The sequence below is a fragment of the Procambarus clarkii genome, chromosome 16 (assembly GCF_040958095.1).
Source record: "Procambarus clarkii isolate CNS0578487 chromosome 16, FALCON_Pclarkii_2.0, whole genome shotgun sequence".
In the NCBI taxonomy this organism is placed as follows: Eukaryota; Metazoa; Arthropoda; class Malacostraca; order Decapoda; family Cambaridae; genus Procambarus; species Procambarus clarkii.
Window position 1 is genome coordinate 28,932,277 of NC_091165.1, and position 23,472 is coordinate 28,955,748.

At 43.2% G+C, this 23,472-nt stretch overlaps 1 protein-coding gene across 1 annotated transcript; it reads right to left on the bottom strand.

Moving 5' to 3' along the window:
- Positions 1 to 4,049: 4,049 nt before the first annotated feature.
- Positions 4,050 to 4,700, bottom strand: LOC138365308 (circumsporozoite protein-like). The gene has a single exon (XM_069325597.1). The coding sequence runs from the start codon at positions 4,698 to 4,700 to the stop codon at positions 4,050 to 4,052; it is 651 nt and encodes a 216-aa protein (XP_069181698.1).
- Positions 4,701 to 23,472: the final 18,772 nt, after the last annotated feature.

The following is a 23,472-nucleotide window of genomic DNA, read 5'->3' on the forward strand; positions in this document are numbered from 1 at the left end:
TTTAAGTGTTATAGTTTATCAGTGAGCGGAGGGGAAGGAATGGTATGCTCTTGGAGACACGGGCTCACCATAGCCCGTGCTACATGGACACTTCGTTCTGCGTAGCTAAATCTGAAACAACAACAACTTGGAGACGCCGTAGAGAGACGGTGGCAGCACACTTACACCTTGAAACAGCTCATGGGTGAAGGGACGGCACGTATCAGGAGAAAGGGTCAAGCCATTACGACTATATATCACTTGGAAGGGATCAGGATAAGGATTTGGGATGGGGATTTGGGATGGGACGGGGGGGGGGGGAGGGAAGGATGATACCCAACCACTTGGTTGGTGAGAGACTTTAAAAAGCACCTGGATACGAATTATTTATTAAATGAAAAAGCAAGTTGAGTTTATAGATAACAAGAGCGCATCGGTTTTGTCACTACAGATGATTGTAAAAATGGACCAAGAGCCTATGACAGCGAGTCCCAATCAGGAATGAGAGACCATGCCCGGGTTCCGCGAGAACTTTAAAAAAACTTGCGAAAAAGAATACATTACCATTTGACCTTTATCGAGCTTTATTACTTGTTACCTTTTTTTTTATCGAGTAACAATTTTGATATGATTAAAGTTTCAACGTGACCTGTTAATAAGAATTATTCGACTCCGAATTAAGTTGTGTTAAAAAAATCCAAAGCCAAGTTGAACATGAAATTTGGAGACAATTAGAATCAATGTTATTCTGTTGAAACCTGTTTTAAAAACAGTCAAACGTAACTTTTTTTGCTAACATTGTTAAAGACAATTGTATGAAAACAAAATCATTACAAAATATAGACAAGATGTTTGTAACTAGTATGCCAGGTGTTTGTAACCATTAAGCCAGATGTCAAGTGAAAAGCTTTTTCATTTTATATTAACAGTAATTAGTAAAAAGAAATAAGCAATAAATACTTTTATAACGTTTTATTAAAAAATATGAATTATTATTGCAGACAAGGAGTCACAATAACGTGGCTGAAATATATTGACCAGACCACACACTAGAAAGTGAAGGGACGACGACGTTTCGGTCCGTCCTGGAACATTCTCAAGTCGACTGTCGTCGTCCCTTCACTTTCTAGTGTGTGGTTTGGTCAACATGAAATATTATTTATTAACCATCCTGCTCTATACGTCTATTTTGTAATTTATCACTGAAGAACCTAATATGTGTGAGCCAGGAAGGGGCTACAGTGGTAGGATGAGGTCCACCAGCTATGGGGGATGATCACTGAAGCATCACCTTGGCACGGCCACCCATATCCAGGCTCTCGACTGCTCGATAAGGGTCTCAGATCAAATTGATTCTACCCCCATCCTTCAGCCAATATCTCTACCCCACATCTGTGACATTCCCTCTGGCCCTCCTCAGCATCTACTCACTGTGCCTTAGCTTCTAAGACCCATTTTCCAGTCGTGCTGGGTTATCTTGACATGAGATGATTTCGGGGCTTAGTGTCCCTGCGGCCCCGTCCTCGACCAGGCCTCTTTTTTGTTACACACCCCCAGGAAGCAGCCCGTAGCAGCTGTCTAACTCCCTGGTACCTATTTACTGCTAGGTGAACAGACGCATCAGGGACAGTTTCTTGACGTTAGGAAATGTTAGAAGGACAGGCTGGAGTGGGAGCTTGCTATCCCATTTGCTTCAACATCACTGAAGCAAATGGTATAGAGCAAGCTCTACAAACATTCTTGAAAGATATATTTCTAGATGAAGATGGCCACAGACTGGAGTGAGCCAGTCGGCCTCCTGCGGAAACTGTGCTTCATCTCAGACTTCATGACCAGCACGGAGAGCTAAACTGTTGGAAGTGGCGACAGGAAACGTTTTTAAATCAGCATGTCAGGGGACCCACATGAATGAGAGGCAATGATGAACCAGCGAGACTCGACCTAGTCTTCACTCTGAATGACTCCGACATAAGGGAAATCGGTTTCGAAGTTCCCGTGGGAATGATTGATCACAGTGTACTGATGTTTGAGTATCTGGTCGAAGTAGGGTTAATGTACTCAAGGAAGGGACTGAAACCTAAAGGTTGGGATTCCGAATGGGAAACTATGAGATAAGAAAATTCCTATCAGATATAATTTGTGAAACAGAGCTCAGAGGAAAGACGGCCCAAGACATGATGGACTACATCACACAGACGTGTAAGGAAGCAGCAGAGAAGTTCGTCCCAGTCCAAAAGGAAAAAAAGGAAATGCACACGAGAAACCCATGGTTTAATCAGAGATGTAACCTAGCAAAGCAACTTAGTACAAGGGCATGGGGAAACTATAGAAATAACAGGACACTTGGGAGCAGAGAAGATACCAGAGTGCCAGGAATGAAGACGGTTCAGGATGAGAAATGAGGCAGAAAGCCTCTTTCTCATCTTCTTTCTCTAGCCTCTCAGAAAGCCTCACAATCGACTTGAGAATGGTCCAGGACGGACCGAAACGTCCACGTCCCTTCACATTCTAGTGTGTGGTCTGGTCATCATACTTTAACCACGTTATTGTGACTCATCGCCTGCAGGCAGAAAGCCAATATGAAAATGACATAGCAAGCAAGGCAAAGACTCAACCTAAATTACTGCACAGCCACACCAGGAGAAAAACGACAGTGAAGGAACAGGTAATGAAACTGAGGACACGGGTTGACAAATTCACTACAAATGACAAGGAAGTGTGCGAGGAACTCAATAAGAAATTCCAGGAGGTTTTCACGCTAGAAGACGTTTCCCAACATCATCTTGACGTAAGGAAACATTAGGAGGGCGAGCTACCTCCCAGCATCAATATTTCTGGACCGCCTGCTCACGAAAGTGCTTTTTGTAGTTTTTATTAATTTTGTTTTGCTAGTATATATACAAAAAAATGCTGTTTAGTTACTTCATCAACTGAAGAATAGGTCTAGGAAGACCCATACTTCTGGGTCGTGTACGAGGTCATTCAGAATACTGGGTCTTGGTAAGTCCCATGGATGAATGGGTTTTTTGAGGGGTGGTTCCTCTGAATCTGTATTTCTTGGATTTTATAATCACTTGTTGTACTGATGATTACAAAGCGGGGCCTCACGATTACAAAGGCGGGGCTTCACGATTACAAAGCGGGGCCTCACGATTACAAAGGCGGGGCCTCACGATTACAAAGCGGGGCCTCACGATTACAAAGGCGGGGCCTCACGATTACAAAGGCGGGGCCTCACGATTACAAAGGCGGGGCTTCACGGTCCGGGATGCAGAGCTTGCTTGAGAGGTAGGTGAGTCTGGTGTTCATGGACATTCTCATAAGAGAAATGTGCAGCTCGAGGGGGGATTATATGGGTGTTCTTGAGCTGGTGTAATGATCATTCTGTTTAGGTAAAGCTTGACATGCGTTGTGGCTTGGTCTGAATCTGAAGAAATCAGTCAGGGGAGATTTTAGGCTATTGCTAATGTCTCAGAGACGTACTGGGTGGAGTAGAGCAGTCTTTTGGTATACTGTAGTCTAGAACGGTGCTGGAGTTCTTGGTGGCTATGGGTTCTCCCCTGATGTAAACCCCCACCTACCTTTTCTTTCGAGAATGGTAGACAACTAGCTGTGTTTATCTGGATATTTAGGTTTGGTGGTGACTCTCCATTTCCTTTCCCATTTCACACTTAGAGCTGTTCGCTTTTCCTGCTGTGCAGATGTTTGGTGCATTGGTGTTTGCACGTTTGCAAATGTGCAAACGTGCATTGTTTGCTATATAACAACTGTTTGACCAGACCACACACTAGAAGGAGAAGGGACGACGACGACGTTTCGGTCAGTCCGGTTGCCAGGACGGACCGAAACGTCGTCGTCCCTTCACCTTCTAGTGTGTGGTCTGGTCAACTTACTTTAGCCACGTTATTGTGACTCATCGCCTGCATAACAACTCTTTGTTTAGTGCATTGTTTGGTGCATTGTTTGGTGCATTGTTTGGTGCATTGTTTGGTGCATTGTTTGGTGCATTGTTTAGTGCATTGTTTGGACATTGTTTGATGCATTGTTTGGTGCATTGTTTGGTGCATTGTTTAGTGCATTGTTTGGACATTGTTTGGTGCATTGTTTGGTGCATTGTTTGGTGCATTGTTTGGTGCATTGTTTGGTGCATTGTTTGGTGCATTGTTTGGTGCATTGTTTGGTGCATTGTTTGGTGCATTGTTTGGTGCATTGTTTGGTGCATTGTTTGGGGCATTGTTTGGTGCATTGTTTGGGGCATTGTTTGGTGCATTGTTTGGTGCATTGTTTGGTGCATTGTTTGGTGCATTGTTTGGTGCATTGTTTGGTGCATTGTTTGGGGCATTGTTTGGTGCATTGTTTGGGGCATTGTTTGGTGCATTGTTTGGTGCATTGTTTGGTGCATTGTTTGGTGCATTGTTTGGTGCATTGTTTGGTGCATTGTTTGGTGCATTGTTTGGGGCATTGTTTGGGGCATTGTTTGGTGCATTGTTTGGTGCATTGTTTGGTGCATTGTTTGGTGCATTGTTTGGGGCATTGTTTGGTGCATTGTTTGGGGCATTGTTTGGTGCATTGTTTGGGGCATTGTTTAGTGCATTGACCCCTACTCCATCTAGTCTAACTGTTAAGACATGGGCAACATCGTCTGAAAAATGAGTGACGATGGTGTCTGTATTCAGGGTGAGGGACGTCGTAGAGGCCAGTTCTTCCCTTCCTCTATTCATTTACCGTATTTACCGTTGAAGTTTTCTGTTCCTTTCCATACTCTATATTATTCACCTTCGCTTTGATGTCCAAAGAGCTTGGAAAGGATTCACCTTCTTCCAGCCCAGCGCATCGACATGAAGAATACATTCCTTCTCACATCCCTCTTGCAATTTTGGTTTACACCTGTTTATTATATGTATACTCTTGGCCTGGTCGGTACAGTGGCGACCTCGCTTCTTGCAGGTCGGCGTTCGATCCCCGGATACACCAATTGGCGTGGCACTGTTCCTTCACTCCTTTCTCATGTCCTTTCAAAGTACATTATAGTCATGCTGAATTAGCGCTTTCGCCTCATAATTACCTACTCTGGTTACTGGAATTATAATGTCATGTTATATCTCGTGTTTTGTTGGGAAGTAGTTCTGACCGAACTTTGAACCATAATTCGAAATACTCACAAAACGAGACCTAACCGCGTCCAGTTCACGCCATTTAAAACAGACCTTTGTACAGTAATCTGTGTGAAAGTCATTTACCAGACTAGAGGAACAAATATACAAGATGGTTTTCCTAAATATTTAACTCGCTACGATGGAGAGAGAGAGAGAGAGAGAGAGAGAGAGAGAGAGAGAGAGAGAGAGAGAGAGAGAGAGAGAGAGAGAGAGAGAGAGAGAGAGAGAGAGAGAGAAAAGAGAGAAAAAAGGCAATTCCACAAGTTGCAATTTATAATTTTAAATATTATAAATTCACAATTAGACTCCTAGACAACTTTAATTCAACTCGTTGTCAAACGGGTGCTATTAACCAACGAGAAGGATAGATGAGATCAGCAATTCCTGTGGACACGTCCCGAGTCGTGGATCAAGACTAAGTGGGACTCGAACCTTTGGAGTGTGAGGTAGCTCGGTTGTCAAGACGCGACCTCTCTTGATGTTTTCATATAAAAACAAACGATGGTGTGTGTCCCTGTCAAGTAACGTAACGCCCAATCTGATTGGAATCCACTCTGTATTATCCTATATCTACCTTGATATCCCTATATCCTTACTCAAGACTTCTGAATCCTAATCCTACTGCCTTCTAATCCTCCTGCTCGGGTCAAGGATTTATTAGGCATATACGCACACACTACGAAACCTGTAGATCTTTCAACAATCATGGGGGCTTAGTTTATATTTATTAAACAGTTTACGAGCTTCAAATCTACATAATCTATGATTACTGACGTAATAATTGGTCTCTTAGTGCATTGTGGTGTATCGTGGTGCTTCGTGGTGCTTCGTGGTGCTTCGTGGTGCTTCGTGGTGCTTCGTGGTGTATCGTGGTGCTTCGTGGTGCTTCGTGGTGCTTCGTGGTGTATCGTGGTACTTCGAGGTGTATCGTGGTGCATCGTGGTGTATCGTGGTGCTTCGTGGTGCTTCGTGGTGCTTCGTGGTGCTTCGTGGTGTATCGTGGTGCTTCGTGGTGCTTCGTGGTGTATCGTGGTACTTCGAGGTGTATCGTGGTGCATCGTGGTGTATCGTGGTGCTTCGTGGTGCTTCGTGGTGCTTCGTGGTGCTTCGTGGTGTATCGTGGTGCTTCGTGGTGCTTCGTGGTGTTTCGTGGTACTTCGAGGTGTATCGTGGTGCATCGTGGTGTATCGTGGTGCTTCGTGATGCTTCGTGGTACTTCGTGGTGCTTCGTGGTGCTTCGTGATGCTTCGTGGTACTTCGTGGTGTATCGTGGTGCTTCGTGATGCTTCGCGGTGCTTCGCGGTGCTTCGTGGTGCATCGTGGTGCTTCGTGGTGCTCTCTTCACCAACGTGAAGAGATTTTGCTGCAACAGACGATCCTCAAACCTGGACCTCTTCCGATCAGGCAGTCGTGGTTCTTGTTCCGTTTAGTCACTTCTCAGGATTGTTTACCTGAATTTACCTGAGGGCTACCCCCTCTTTAGTGGCCTCGACGGGGGAAGAGGAAGCCGGGATATCCGGTGATGGGGGGCGTAGGTTGAAGGCACCATTCCCAAGGCACTCTTGTCCTAGTACCTCAAGGCTCATCAGGGGGGCTGCTAGTTCAGTGTTCGTAGCTGGTGGTATTATAGCAGTCTTCGTCTAGTTCAGTGTTCGTAGCTGGTGGTATTATACCAGTCTTCGTCTAGTTCAGTGTACGTAACTGGTGGTATTATAGCAGTCTTCGTCTAGTACAGTGTACGTAGCTGGTGGTATTATAGCAGTCTTCGTCTAGTTCAGTGTACGTAGCTGGTGGTGTTGACCAGACCACACACTTGAAGGTGAAGGGACGACGACGTTTCAGTCCGTCTTGGACCATTCTCAAGTCGACTGTGTGGTCCAGAGAATGGTCCAGGACGGACCGAAACGTCGTCGTCCCTTCACCTTCTAGTGTGTGGTCTGGTCAACATACTTCAGCCACGTTATTGTGACTTATCGTCTAACTGGGTGGTATTATACTAGCGTTCGTCTTCTTTTTAGATTAAGGTTGTCTACACTCAGATCTTCCTTCTCCCGAGTCCGGAAGATACTCGTTGTTGTTCTTGTTTTAGATTTATCTACTCGGAACGAAATGTCCATGTAGCACGGGCTATGGTGAGCCCGTAAATGAGTTCGGTTATTCACGATAACTTTGTTACTGTGATATTTGGGTCAAAGTCTTAAATGGAAGTGGGGGTTTCCTCCTTTTCCCCCTGTTTCTTTTTCGCTTCTGCTTTAGCACACTGGTTTTAGTCTTGTTTTAATAACATTATCTTGGTGGCAGGTATAGATGAACAGTGTTCACCTGTGTGTCCCATTCTCCAACTGCTTATCTAACCACTGTAGTCGCTGTGGATTTTTGTATCTAATGCTCCTGGTGGATGAATGTTGAGTTTGATGCGCAGGGCTTCTATTGCTTCACATTACAGTAAGTAGTGTAATAGTGGTGCCTCTGCAAAAAAGGTACTCTGAGAATATACTTTGCCTGGGGCTATCTCACTCCTCGTCATAACCTTGCATTTGCATGGGTTTACGTCCAGTAGCCACTCTTCAGATAATGCCTGAAGTGTCTCTAGAATATTTTGCCTTTTGTTTCTAGCCTAATCGAGTTTTCATGACGGGACTTCAAGTTCAGGATCCTGCCTTTCATACTGTTGGTCGCCTAAACCAAAATAAATCCTTCCAAGTTCTATATAATCATACTCTCTTTACGTTTTATAAAGATAGTTACCTTAACTTCCTTATTTCTTGATATACAAGTCAACTAATATTGCATAACAGTTCACAGAAAACACACACATACGGTAGTCCCTGATCGAAGACCTCATCCAGCTCTTCGGAGGTGGAGTGCGTACCTAAGATACAGCAAGTCTCTAGATTGTGACATTGAGGGGCTGGAACAGGAAACTGGCCACTCTTGAGTCTCTAGTTTTACTAATAAATTCCTCACCCACCTCCCTTAAGAACTTAAGTGCACCACTGGCTACCTAGTAGCCAGAACGTCGTACTCGGCCTACTATGCAAGGCCCAATTTGCCTAATAAGCCATATGCACGTTTAGTCCCACACCAACTGCTTGCCATTCTTCCAGGGAGTTCACTGTGATACCATCTGGGCGACCATAAGAGCATCAGATTTACGGGGCGTTAGGTAACGGGGCTCTCTTTCAGCTGGGCATCCAGCTGGGGTGAGGCTCCTCTTGATGATGTCATTAACTTCACTGTGCCTCGAGTGCCATCTCCCTGTGCTTTGGCAGAGTAGGCCATGGTGGCCGTACCTGTCAGCCACCACCTCGCCGCAAATACACCTATATCTGGTGTGGATTGGAGCAGCAAGGCGGAGGGCCACAGCAATTCGGAGAGCGTGTGGTGTGAGACGTGTGCTTGTATATGGGGCTGCTACTGCTGTGAGGCGAGCAATGTCGTGTTGTGTTGTTGCAGCACACAGGCACTCTGCAGCAACTTGGTCTACAATGGGGCCATCCCAGCTGGATTGCTTGTGGGCTTTTGAGGATGGTGGTTGAGGTGATGGGCCTGCACGAGAGGCCCAACCGGTGGCACAGCGTATAAAATTGGGATCGTGTACGTCTGCCAGCTAATGAAAGTAGGCAGGTAGAATTTCCTTCACAAGGTCGTCGAATGCCGAGGAGGAGGACATGAAGGCTGGTATAGCGATTTGCGTTGCTGTTCTAACTCCGAGGCCCCCAAATCTTACGGGAAGAGAGGCTTGTTTCAACTGTACGTCATCAAGAGAGAGGTTAAGGGCCTTTTCTAGCATTGATTTCAGTAACCGTTCATACTCACCTAGTTTTGGGCTACTGTAAGATGGTGAACACCTCAGAAAGTAGGTTAACCTGGGGAGGGAGAGACATCTGGTGATGAGGTAGAGTGCATCATGAGCATCAATATCCTTAATCCTCCCATCCATCCTCTTAAGGTCGGCGATTTTCTTATCAAGGACCTCATCGATGGCTTTCAGCCCCATGAGGGGGCTCCTAGGAGTGTGCTGTCTTCAGGTTTTGTTATATGGATATTTGGCAGAACACCCTCGGTTCTCTCATATATATATATATATATATATATATATATATATATATATATATATATATATATATATATATATATATATATATAAAAGGGCCCCTGGAAAAGGGGTAAGCACGTGGTGTGGGACTACACGTGTGTATCCACACTGGCTGACACCTATGTACATTTCGGTGCTGATCAAGCAAGTGGGGCGGCCAACCACAAGGAAATATCAAAATCAGTCAAATACAGGCAATTGGAAGATCAATACACCTTTGTTCCCATAGCATCTGAGACGCATGGCCCCTGGGACAAGAGTGCCTTGGGATTTCTCAAGGAAGTGGGCTCCAAGCTCATTGACGTCACCAGGGACCCAAGAGCTGCCAGTTTTTTGTTTCAGCGCCTCAGTGTGGCGATCCAGAACGGAAACGCCTGCTGCGTCCTCGGTTCCCGTCCTGAAGCGGAGGAGTTTCAAGAGATCCATAACCTTTAAGCACTCTTTGTGTCATTCAATGTATATCTTGTAACCTTTAAAAACATAATAAAGCAAAAAAAAAAAAAAAATCAAAGGAAGGGGGTTGAAGGAGAAAAGCACACAGAAACTGTATTGGAGGGGACATAAACATTCCTTCTAATGCTTTATGTGTGGTTTCCTCCGAGGCTAAGGGTCCCCCTTCTTCCAGCCAGAGGTGGTACTCAAAAACAATATATATATATATATATATATATATATATATATATATATATATATATATATATATATATATATATATATATATATATTGTGACGATAATCTCCTTCAAGAGATTGAGCCTGCTCTTCCCTCCAAAAATACGTCGCTACAAATATATAAAACTACTATGGAAGAAATGTCCAACAACGACAACAACATCTCCAAGGTTTGCCAGAGAGCAAAACGTATGCAGCCAGGAACACCTGCTCCACCTCAAACCGCCAAACTACCTGTCATGTCGCCGGCTCCTCGCTGATTGGCTGCGAGTCTAGCTGCAACTGCACTCCACCCACCATACTACTTGATGTCTGGGGCCGCCACGACCTCGGTCTTCAGAATATTCAGTGCTTTCATAAGGTTAACACGTCTTCTTGTTATACTAAGCTGTGGCTTACATGTACTAAGAGAGGTGATAGCTTGAAGCCAATATTCCTGCACCTCTCATTTGATTGTATATTGCACAACTTGTTATTCGTTCATTTGTCTTAACGTAACTTTTCATTTTGTCATTTGATTTACTTTGATTGATTTTATTATACGAATTTGTAGGTCCATTTTATTCATGTTTTGATTTCCTTAACATAATTAAAATTTCATTTGTTAAAATTTACTTGTGTTTTGTGTGTCTTCTCCTTACCTTACCACAGACGAAGTTCCAGATTTTCTATTTTTTTTTAATTCTATGTGACGAGGCCATACCCCTAGCTTTGAACAGCCGAACACCAACGCGTTACCGTCACAATATATATATATATATATATATATATATATATATATATATATATATATATATATATATATATATATATATATATAATGAATTGGGAAACAAACGGAAGTACTTTCGACTTATGCCTTCATCAGCTGCTAGACCGGGAGAAAGCTGCCCCTAGAAGATTTGTTAATAAACAAATATTCTACCCCTAGAATATTTGTTTATTAACACATGTAGGTACATCTGCATTTGTGCAGCTGCCCTAGACTATATGAAGGGCAGGACAGTGTGTCAAAAAGTTAGCTACGTGATGCTAAAAAATCCCCATCACACAGGATGGTTAGTCACACAGAGGCATGTGATAAGTAGTCCGCACTGGCAGACTCTGGCTGCATTATGAGGATATCATGAACAAGAGTGAGTAAGGCAGCAGGGATACTGAAAGTCCCCATCTCGCAGAATGGTTAATCATACAGGGCCATATGTTCTGTAACCTGCACTGCCAAATTTTGAGTGCAATATGAGGATATCTTCAAGAACACGAGAGTGAATGAAATAATTGCAAAGCTCCAAGTACCTCATGCCAACGGGTCTGAATGGTCTAATAACTGGGCATTCCTTGATGTAATGTAGGAGATCATGCCGCAGTTCCTGCTCACAGAGTTTGCACCTGGAGTGATCAGGATTGGGAAATCCGTCACTTGTAGCCACCTGCCACAGGTAACGGTAACCCAACCTGATCCTTGCAACCACTGTGTCGCACAGTCTGGTGGACGTTTTGTGCTGCCAATAAATATAGGTTTCAGATCTGAACAAATCATAGCTTTTTATACTGGTGCTTTCAGGTCGTTGGGAGTCAGTAATTTCTTTCTTATCAGAATTGAGTATTTGGACCAATATAGTTTTGACAGTAGAGACAGGGGATACCTAGATTTAATTCAACTTCATCTTTGTTACACGCTAATTTGGCTGCAATGTCTGTCTCATTATGATGGGTTATATTTATGTGTGATGGTATCCATACAAAGGAGGTTTGAAACCCTTTACTTTGTGCATCGATTAGGTCATTTATAATTGGTAGTATGAGGTTCTTGCTGTCGACCTTCCAGAAGACGTTTTCGATTGCTTGAAGAGCAGAGACTTTGAATCACAAAATATTATTCCTCCTCCAATGTTTTTTAATGTACTGGTAGCTAGTTGTAATGCTGCTAGTTCTGCTTGTGTGGAGGTCAGCCAGTTGTTTAACCTGACACTGACAGACTTTGTGCAAATATTATTTCTATAAAACCTACATGCTGCTGCAATCCGTCCAGTAGAAGATTGGACTGAGCCGTCGGTGTAGACACAGTGCTCGTGAGATCTTAAATTCTCGATGGAGGAGGCAATTGTTTCAAGAGTGACAGCTTTGAGAAGAGCAAGATTCTCATTATCTTTCTTGGTGACAGGTGTGTATGATACTTGAATGGTGGGGTACAGATAAAGAGGAATATCAGAGACAGGTAGATTGCACTTAAAAGGAATGTTAAGTTTAATGAGATTGTAGGCATTGTTGCTCAGCCATTTATCATAAAAGGAGTGAGTTGGTATGTCGGCACCAAGCAATAGGGTGCTTAACAGAATTAAATAATTTGTCTCTGAGCAATGCAGATGTTTTTTTTATTAATACCTTTGAAATTTTGAAAAAAAATTTTTTATTAATAAATTAGGTACATCTACATTTATGCAGCTACCCTAGACTATAGGGGAGAACAGTGTCAAAAGCTAACTACGTGATGCTAAAAAAAATCCCCATCACACAGGATGGTTAGTCATACAGAGGCATGTGATAAGTAGTCTGCACGGCAGACTCTGGGTGCATTATGAGGATATCATCAACACAAGAGTGAATAAGGCAGCAGGGATACTAAAAGTCCTTATCTCGCAGGATGGTTAGTCATACAGGGCCATATGTTTAGTAGCCTGCACTGGCAAATTTTGGGTGCACTGTGAGGATATCTTCAAGAATATGAGAGTGAATAAAGTAATTGCAAAGCGCCAGGTACCTCATGCCAACTGGTCTGAAAGGTCTAATAACTGGGCATTCGGTGATGTAGTGCGAGAGATCATGCCGCAGTTCCTGCTCACAGAGTTTGCAACTGTCAAAGGACTTGGGGCCGAACTTTTCATATCCACAGACTTCGTGAAGAGGGGCATTGGGGCCACCCCCACCCCCCTTATGACACTCCCGATTAATCCTAGAAATTTTAATGGGGCTACCCCCAAGCATCTGGCTCCCAGTCTCGGACAAACTAACATTATCTCTAATAGATATACTAGGAGGGGGGTATCTGTTGGTGCCTAGGATAGTTTGTCTCTTCTATCCCCATGTTCCTATTCCATCCTCTCTTCGTTTCTCCTCTCCTCATATCCCTTTCTTCTCCCTTCATCTGTCCTCCCTTTCCCGTCCCCTACCCTTTCCCATTTCTCTCATATTTCCCCCTCCTCCCTCTCATCTCTTCCATTTTCACCCTTACCCCCCACCCCTTCCCCTCTCCCTCTTATCCCCCATCTCCCTACATTACCCCCCCCCCCCCCTCTTTCCTCCAAAATCGAACGGACATTTCCATATATATGGAAGGGGTACCGGCTGTACCCGGGTCTCTCGACACTCTCTCTTTCCGCCCTTTTCCCTGCTCTTCTCTCCATCTCTCACTTGAATCCTTCGTCCCCATGGTTCCCCTCTTCGTCCCCTCTTCCTCCCCAACGTTCTCACTGCTTCCTCTTCCTCTCACTCCCCTTTCTCTCATAAATTTTATTATTAAGAAGCGCTGAACCAACTGTATGGGTCTTTCGGAAAATATATTATTACTATTACTAAAAACTCTAGGGGAATCACATCAAATATTCCAAACACTTGATTCCATGAAACTCGCACGGAAGGGGGAGGTGGGGGGGGGGGGGGGGGTCTTCATAAATGCAAATATTTCTTAAAGCATTGAACTTGATCCGACCCATCGACTAGCCTATGTCCGTCCTGCACCTGAGACCTTCAACCCCTCACCCTGCAGAGTTGTGTGAGGCTAACCCTATGTCTTTGGCCACCAGTTTTGGACAGACAGACATTCTCGATTATGGTGTAAATACGTGTTTCTTCTCCGTGATATGTCCACCGTTTTCTTGCTCTCTGGTAGCTTTCATATTCACAGAAATGGTTGGGTACATTTCCTTTCACCTAATGCCACTGTTCACGTAGCAGTAAATAGGGACCCAGGGTTCCTATTTAATGTAGCTTGTTATGGGGTTGTATTGTGAGGGGGGGGGGTTGTATTCTGGGGGGGGGGGTTGTATTGTGAGGGGATGGGGGGGGGGTATTAGACCTTGCGGGTGACTTCGACATAAGTCTATCGTATATACATATATTATATATATTCAGGCTGCCTGTTTTCGACAAAATATGTGCATATGTGTATATGAATATGTATTACTAGTGCAAATGTGTAAATGTATATGTATTACTAGTGCATATGTGTAAATGTATGTGTATTACTAGTGCATATGTATATGTATTACTAGAACATATGTGTAAATGTATATGTATTACTAGTGCATATGTGTAAATGTATATATATTACTAGTGCATATGTGAAAATGTATATGTATTACTAGTGCATATGTGTAAATGTATATGTATTAGTAGTGCATATGTGTAAATGTAAAATGTACTACTAGTACGTATGTGTAAATGTATATGTACTACTAGTGCATATGTGTAAATATTTATGTGCTTGCATATATTTATAAATTTATTTATACTTGTGTATGAGTATAAATGTGTATATACACAGGTATATAAGTAAATGTATTTATATAAACTTATGTACCTGGGCATATTGAATATGTAAATGTATAAATAAAATGCGTATATGTGTAAACATATATATATATATATATATATATATATATATATATATATATATATATATATATATATATATATATATATATATATATATATATATATTTGTGTATACACAGCTCCATATAAAAATGGAATGACCTTGTTGCATTATAAACACTAAGCAAACACACACACACACACTTCTCGCCTACGTCTAATGATCCACATTAACGTATTAGACAAAAACCCGGCAGCAAATACAATGAAATACACTTTCCTCGGTATATACAAATGATTTTATCGCAGTTCGAGTCGAGAATTATAGCATGTGACCACTGCGGCCAAATCTGTGATTCTGTGGAGAATAACAGATGAAGGGGCACGACAAGGAAGGAACACTCCGCCCTGGTATTTGTCGTGACTGGCGGACCCACATATTACCCTTTAAGTGTAAAGTGGAAGAATTAAAGTGTTCCTTGTAGTCGAGCACTGGGGGCGCCTTGGCGAGAAAGGCTGGTTAATCGTTAGGAGAAAGCGTTAAGCCAGTAGGGCGATATAGCATTATGAAAGGGATATGAGGGCATTTCGGAGCTGGGATATGAGGACGGAGGTTAAGGAACCAATTGAGATATCAGGGATCGAACGCCGACCGGCAAGTAGTGAAACAGATTAAACTACTTTGCTTCATCTTATAATTTCTCCAAGAGTCGGGGGTGAGGAAGTCTTGTCTAACAACACAACTAGGTGAGTACATCTAATTTTATTGCACTCGAGAAGTACTGATTTGTTAATGTCCTTAAAGTTAAAATTATTAACAAGTATTAAGTACCTGCCTGACAGGTACTTAATACTTGTCCACTCAGGAGTGGACAGCGCTTCGGAATCGTAGTCCTAAGGTTTCGGGTTCGATCCCCGGTGGGGGTGGAAACAAATGGGCGGAGTTTCTTGCACCCTCATACCCTTGTTACCTAACAGTGAATAGGTACCTGGGAGTTAGACAGCTGCTACGGGCTGCTTCGGGGGAGTGTGTAACAAAAAGGAGGCCTGGTAGAGGACCGGGCCGCGGGGACACTAAACCCCAAAATCATCTCAAAATAACTTATAAATAAATACGCGTTGACACATGCCCAATGTATTAGTAAGTATGTTGACCGTCATTACGTTTGCGGGCCATCGCGTCAGCTGGGTCTTGCCATCTCGGCCAGCTGAGAGACCAAGTTCGACTACGTTTATTGAGACAATTAAATATATCTCAAAGAGACAGAGTAGTTTAAGCTATTTCAACCCTCCGCTGAGAGATCACCTGGCTCTCGTGCAGAGGGGGAAACCATTGTTGGCTGGATTGGTTCAGTTCGTTGTCCTTCATTGGCTGGCTGTTTGCCCCGGTCCCCTCCAGGAACCTGTCGGAGTCAGCGTCGACCGGATGGCTCTCGGAGACCCCGGTGTGAAGGGTCCTCTGGAGAGAAGCCCCAGAGCGCCGCGCCACCATGACCTCGTTGCTGCCCATAATGTGGCCCGTCGCATGCTATATCTTCCTGCTCACGGTTTCCTCTTGCCGTGCAAGACACCTCACGAGTCGCCGTTCCCATGAAGTTAACCCCCACCGAGCGTCAGTCCAGCACCCTCCTCCAGCAGGCAAGGCGGGCGAGCCTCTACCCTACTGCCTCCAGATGCGGGAGCAACCTTCCTCAATACTCCACAAATGTACATCACCGAAGCGAAGGAAGACGCTTCCCTGTGGAGACTGTAGGAAATACATGATCCAGACGTTGCTCACCATCGCTTCCTCGCAAATGTCCCGTTGGAACGTAGGGATGCTTCCCTACCCAGTTGGCTCAGGGCTAGCCGGCGTACGTTAACTGTTACAAACAAGTGACTGTGACGGCAATGCAGCAAGTGAAACAAGTGACTGTCATGGTAACGCAGAACGCCGTAAACAAGTAACTGACAGCAAGAATGACATATCATTTAATAAGTCAACATTTGGCGTATTCAACACACAGCCGACAATAGATCTTTCACACAGTAAAATAAAAGTGATTTTTTTTTCTCAAACATATATGATTATTATATATTGTTAGTTGATGCAGAATTAGATCTATGTAATATTAGGCAAGATGTTTTGATTATGTTGATTTATGGAGTGTTTACGATACAAGCATTTACGATACGATACAAGCATTTACGATACGATACGAGCATTTTCGATAAGTGTTTACGATACTCGCACTGTATCTAGTGCAACCCATTCCCCCCAATATATGTACCTGAGCCATACAATCTTTACCTTTGTCATCATTGCTATCATCATATATCATGGTTGTTATAATGAGTGCATATTTTACTGCATTATACCTTGAAATGATCCTCAAATTGTGCTACAATGAACCAGTTGAAAACCCTCAAATTTTACTCTAATATACCTACTAATCTTTGTCATTATTGTGTATTAATCCAATCTTTGTGTATTGTGTCAAATTTTCTTACAATGGACCTGTAATTTTTTTTTTAAATATGGCTGGAAATTACGTACTTAAAATTAACTATTAGATTTAAGACCTTCCCGAAACGCTATGAGTGCTAGTGGCTTTACAAGAATGTAAAATCATCGTTTGCTATGTAACCTCTTAACCCTAATGTACCTTCTTGTATATAAATAAATAAAATAAATAAATAAATAAAGCTGAATGTGAACAGTTTCTATTGAACAAGTCACCCCTAGAAGCACGAGACACAGAAAACTTCATGTGGATCAATACATCTCGTTTTCTTTTCAGTTCTAAGCATTTTCTAACAATGGTGAAATTCTTTGTTGTTTTTATTTCAGCGTAACGCTGAATGCGTCATGAGTTGTGTCAGTCTCATGGGAGGAAGATCAGCGCTTAAAAGGTCGAACCTGTCACCAAAGGAAAACTTTGGCCGCTGAGGGGTGCTAATCAGCGGCCGCCTTACTCAGGTGAATACCACGCTGACGGAGGCTCTGAAGGTGGTTGTTATTGTCCCGCCCCCTCTGTCGCTAACTGTCTAACACCCGTCACTGGCTGCTTTCGCCCCCTTCCTCTGTCACTTCCTGTCTCATCCCGTCACTACTTGTCCTAGCCTCCCTGGTCACTTTACCTGTCCCGGCCACCATCGTCATCACCTGTTCAAAACTCATTTCATAACAAAATTAGGCCAAAACAGCTGATGGCTAAAGCCAGAGAAAATTATTGAGGCACTCGTTCTTCCCTTGACAACATCCTTTACTGATTTTCACATTATTTCATTGTGTTATTTCAGAGTAAAATGATGTTTCGTTAAAGTTCTACCTTCATTACAAATATTATCTGTGTTGACTGACTCCTTTTAGTTCAATTACAAGTATTTATCTCTAAATTTCGGTGTCGCTCTGGGACCTCCTGTTCTTGCCAATCTCTTTATGGAGTACTTTGATACTGTTGTTCTTTCTACTATTGACATTCGTCCCTCTCTCTCTCTCTCTTTCTCTCTCTCTCTCTCCCTCTCTCTCTCTCTCTCTCTCTTTCTCTCTTTCTCTCTCTCTCTCTCTCTCTCTCTCTCTCTCTCTCTCTCTCTCTCTCTCTCTCTCTCTCTCTCTCTTTCTGCCTTCGCTATGTTCATGATATTTTGATCTTTGGCCTCATAAATACTCGTTTTTTCAGCGTTTCCTCTTCACTCTAAACAGTCTTGTTCCTTCTATGAATTTCAAAGTTGATTGAGAATTTAATTCCCCCCCTTCTTTCTTTCCGAGATGTACTTATTCACAGCTTTGTGTCTGGCTTATCTTTCTCTGTCTATCTTAAGGCTTTACACAGTGGTATGTACATTCATTTCTTTTCTTGCCATTCTCCTTCATGTATGAAAAGTGTTCTCGTTTTCCTGTTCCTTCGTGCCCTAAATTTCTTGATTCTGAAATTTATCAGCTTTACAAGTCTTTTTCTCTGTGTAAATTGGAACTAGTAACACTGCATGTGCCTTCCCTTCATATTTAAACTAAAAGATTTCACTAATGCCCTTCGTTCTATTGGTATAAAACTCGCCTTTCGACAAACTAACAAACTTCGTAGTAATCTGGTTCACACTGCTTGCTCCTCCTGCTTCCAATGTTGCTGGTTATCTTGAGGTTATCTTGAGATGATTTCGGGGCTTTAGTGTCCCCGCGGCCCGGTCCTCGACCAGCCCTCAACCCCCAGAAAACAGCCCGTGACAGCTGACTAACTCCCAGGTACCTATTTACTGCTAGGTAACAGGGGCATAGGGTGAAAGAAACTCTGGCCATTGTTTCTCTCCGGCGCCCGGGATCGAACCCGGGACCACAAGATCACGTGCCCAGCGTGCTGTCCGCTCGGCCGACCGGCTCCCATAGTGTCTATTCATATTTCCTCTTCGTTTTATCCTCTCCAATACTTTGGTGAAACTACACTGAATGACAGACTTAAGGAACACAAAAGCAGCGTTAAGTCAGCAGACACAAACAATGCTCTCTTCTGTCATGTTAGGGAACTCTAAATCCTCCTTCTATAGATTGGTCTAAAATAATCTTTCCTACCTCTTCACAGACGCCGTCTTGTCGAATTAGCTCTGATACACATAATGCCCAACATGAACCTTAGTCCTGGCTTTGTTGCTGTTGATTCTTTATTTTCTCAGTACATTGAAATTGAAATAAGTTTATTGATGTAAAATACACACAAAGAGATGAGGTAGCTCAAGCTATTCTCACCCCGTTCAGTACATCGTGTTAATACATACATAGACACACATCACTAACAATAAACATATTACCAAACATTCTGAGAGATAAACATCTACATTTCCTCCTTTACACAAGTAGTATGGTATCAACTCAGTACATAGTTCAGTGTTCTAACCGTCTGAACCGGGATCTGACTTAGATTTTAGCCCCTCTAGGCTCTTTCTTTTGATCATGTCGCTGCTTCTTGTGTCGATTTCAACTCCTTGTATTTGCCATTAGTCATTTTGTAGTCTTCTTTATTATGATTACTTTAGTTTAAATTTGACTTTGTCGCCTTTCACTTCACATTCTTTCCTGATATATTGACCATCTCCAATATTTATTGACAAGACTTAATAATGGTCCATGATAGACTTAAATTTTGTCATATTCCTCTGATTTTCAGATGTGTGGGTTGGGTGTCATTTTCAGTCACGATATTATGACTTGTGACGGTGTGTATGAATGAGTGTAAGCAGAGAGTAAGGTAACTTTACCATCTACCCCCACACACACACCAGGGTAGCGGGGCCCCTCCCCGCTCGACGGTAGTGGAGGGCCCCTCCCCACCCAACGGTAGTGGAAGGCCCCTCCCCGCCCAACGGAAGCAGGTTGCAGGTTGGTCGCACAACGCCCAACGTTGTGCGCTAGGGGGGGCCCCCTAGCGCACAACGCAGCAACGGGGCCCATTCAGACACCCCAGCAACAAGACCTGCAGCACGCTTTCACTAACATTAACCCCCCACGCTGGGGAAGACCGACCCATTCACCACCAGTTAATATATATCTTTTTAACAAGGATTAATTCATCCGTATCTTGTTCTCACGCCGCGACTTATTTCGTAACACAACGCTCAATTGACAATTCGTTGGTAACATGTCTCTTGGGTAATAGGGTTCCATGCCCCTCTTGTTAGGTTACAGGACGCCTTATATGTCCTCCTAACCGGTTTGTGGGAACTATGCAAGTCCTCTTTAACCTGTTATAGGAGCCATTCCTCTGCTCTCTCTCTCGAGTTATAGGTGCGAGACAGCATCGTCAAAAGGCTGCTTCACTCTGTCTCCTCGTTCAGGAACTCTTGTCTGCCTAATTCCATTATGTGTTGACCGATGACCCTAGAAGGGGTACTTCAATGCTCGTGAGAGACTGGTTTTCTCTCCTCCGATATGCTCGTATAATTGCCAGATTATAGTTCCATTTACCATACCGAAACGCGGTTTTCTCCTCTCGCAAATTTCTTCAACACATAGCTTGGCATAATGTGAAGGGACCCATATCCCTCACAGCCTTGAGGGAAGGGACGTGAACAACACGAACCTTGGTGTTCAGTGCACAAGAGACACACAAGCCTGTGCACAAGTGATACACAAACCTGTGCACAAGTACTCACCTAATTGTACTCACCTAATTGTGCTTGCGGGGGTTGAGCTTTGGCTCTTTGGTTCCGCCTCTCAACTGTCAATCAACTGGTGACAGTTGAGTGGTACTAAGTGGTACACAAACCTGTGCACAAGAGGTACACACAGGGCTATACACGTGCCGGAACACATGTGGCTATGTACCTGTGCACCTCAACACACACAAGTACAGACCTGAAACAACAACTCACGTCGGGGGAAAAAAATGGCTCAAATTTGTTAATTTTGGTCCTTGTGCTGAGATGGTCTTCAGCGGAGTGTCAAGCAAACATCCGGAATGACATTTTATTTTGGTGTAGGACCTTTTTTTCGTTATCTTCTTTTGCTATCTCCTTTTTTTTAGAGTCCGCGTCTTTCCGTTCGCCATTAGGCTTTCTGCAGTTTTCGTCTTGCTTATTCGCGCCTATAGCCCCTATTTCTTACCTTCTGGTCTTCCACCTTACGTTCTTATTTCGTAGGCTCACTTTCTCTGCCACTCTTTCCTTACATGAATTGATGATGATGATGGTCCAAGAAGGACCGAAACGTGTCATTTCTTTCGTTTTCAGATGTATGGGATGAGTGAGAACAGTATAATCGTGCTGGTGTTTGATCGTAACTAAAGGTTCCGACATTTATTATGTACCACCGCCCACGGGATGGGTATTAGGTACATAGTAAATGACTAAAATTAACTGAGGATTTCACTAATGTTCATGAGGACGGGCAGCCTCGTCCACAAACAACCTGTAGCCTAACCCTCGGAGAGTGCAAAGAGTGCTTGCGCACCGTCCAATCAGAAGCTACAGATCCTCCACATGACGTCATAAGACGCCACTTATTGGCTAAAACAAGTCACATATAGTGGGCGGGACTAAGGGAAAATGCGTCTGTGTTCTACCGGACGCCATCTTGACCGGCCAGAAAAATGCACATTTACGTAAACAGATCTTAACCTCGTTGCAAAACTTACGACGTCCTAATTTACAAGCATTTCTGCTGTCTCGTATGTCAGTTTCTTCTGTGCATGACTGTCAACGGTGTCCTTAACGATGTTATTCGTTATGCTGGATTACCGCATCGTTACATTAAACCTTTCGCTGCAGCAGTCACTATCTCCTATTTCCTCCTGTGCTCCAATTGCTAGCTGTGATTTTTCCTATTTGATGTCTTAATTATTTCACGTTAGGTGCACCTCGATGTGTTAATTGTTAGTAATTGCGCAGTTTAGGGGTTTGGGAGGGTCTAGTTAAGAATATTTCAGAGAGGTGAAAACATAATTTTTTCCATTTCCCCTCTTTCCTCCCTTTTCCCTTTTCCCTCTTCCTTCTCTTTTCCCTCCCTCTCCCCACATCTCTCTCAGAAAATTTATTATTAGAAAGCACTCAAACTGTTAATAACTCTATGGAAAATACAACAAATATTTCAGACTTGGCCATAAAAACTGCATGAGGAGTCTCTGCAAATGCTGTTATTTCTTAAAGCATTTCACTTGGGCTGATCCCAGCTAGCCTATGGCACTCCCCGAAACAACACGATTCATCTTGAAAAATTGGGTGGGACTAGCCACAAGCGTCAGACCCCCAACCTCAAACAGACATTCTAATATATATATATATATATATATATATATATATATATATATATATATATATATATATATATATATATATATATAGATAGATAAATGTCAGCAACGAAGAGTCCCGTACACCTGGTCTTACGAAGCGTTAGGTTGCCACATTGCATGACTGCTGGTGTGTAATGATGCCTGTATCAGTGATGACATATAGTTTGGATCATGCAATATAAGGACGAATGTTATTGATCTTTCTCTAGTATATATATATATATATATATATATATATATATATATATATATATATATATATATATATATATATATATATATATATATATATATATATATATAACCTTTTTGTGCAATTTTTACAACTGTTTTTTTCTCTCTCTGAGTTAATGCCTCCTCATGAAAATGGGGAACAGGTTTATGATAATTCATAAATGTAAAAGATAAGTACATAGCAGAAAATTGTAATCAATAAACTTTAACAATACCCGCACCGCTTTTCCGTAGCGGTGCGGGTACACTGCGGGTACACTCCGGTTCCCACAAATAAACAACGAAAGTCCCAACACAACGTCTAAAAATGTGCATAACAAATGAATTTGGGGAAACTGTGGAGAAAGCATTATAATAGTCACTGCATTGGCTGTAAAGACCATCATAGCCAGGTGGTTATCTTGAGGTTATCTTGAGATGATTTCGGGGCTTTTTAGTGTCCCCGCGGCCCGGTCCTCGACCAGGCCTCCACCCCCAGGAAGCAGCCCGTGACAGCTGACTAACTCCCAGGTACCTATTTACTGCTAGGTAACAGTGGCATTTAGGGTGAAAGAAACTTTGCCCATTTGTTTGTGCCTCGTGCGGGAATCGAACCCGCGCCACAGAATTACGAGTCCTGCGCGCTATCCACCAGGCTACGAGGCCCCTCGTAGGGCGTGGGTGTAGTTGTAGTGAAGCCAAGGTTGTTATGGCGTGTTGTGAGCCCCAGACACGCTTTCGACTCTGGTTGTTCCCAGGGAATGGTGGTGTGCAGGTTGGCGTGTCCCGGGAACGTTGCAGAACACATATATAGGTGTGTGTGTGTACTCACCTATTTGTGTTTGCGGAGGTTGAGCTTTGGCTCTTTGGTACCGCCTGTCAACTGTCAATCAACTGGTGTACAGATTCCTGAGCCTACTGGGCTCTATCATATCTACATTTGAAACTGTGTATGGAGTCAGCCTCCACCACATCACTGCCTAATGCATTCCACCTG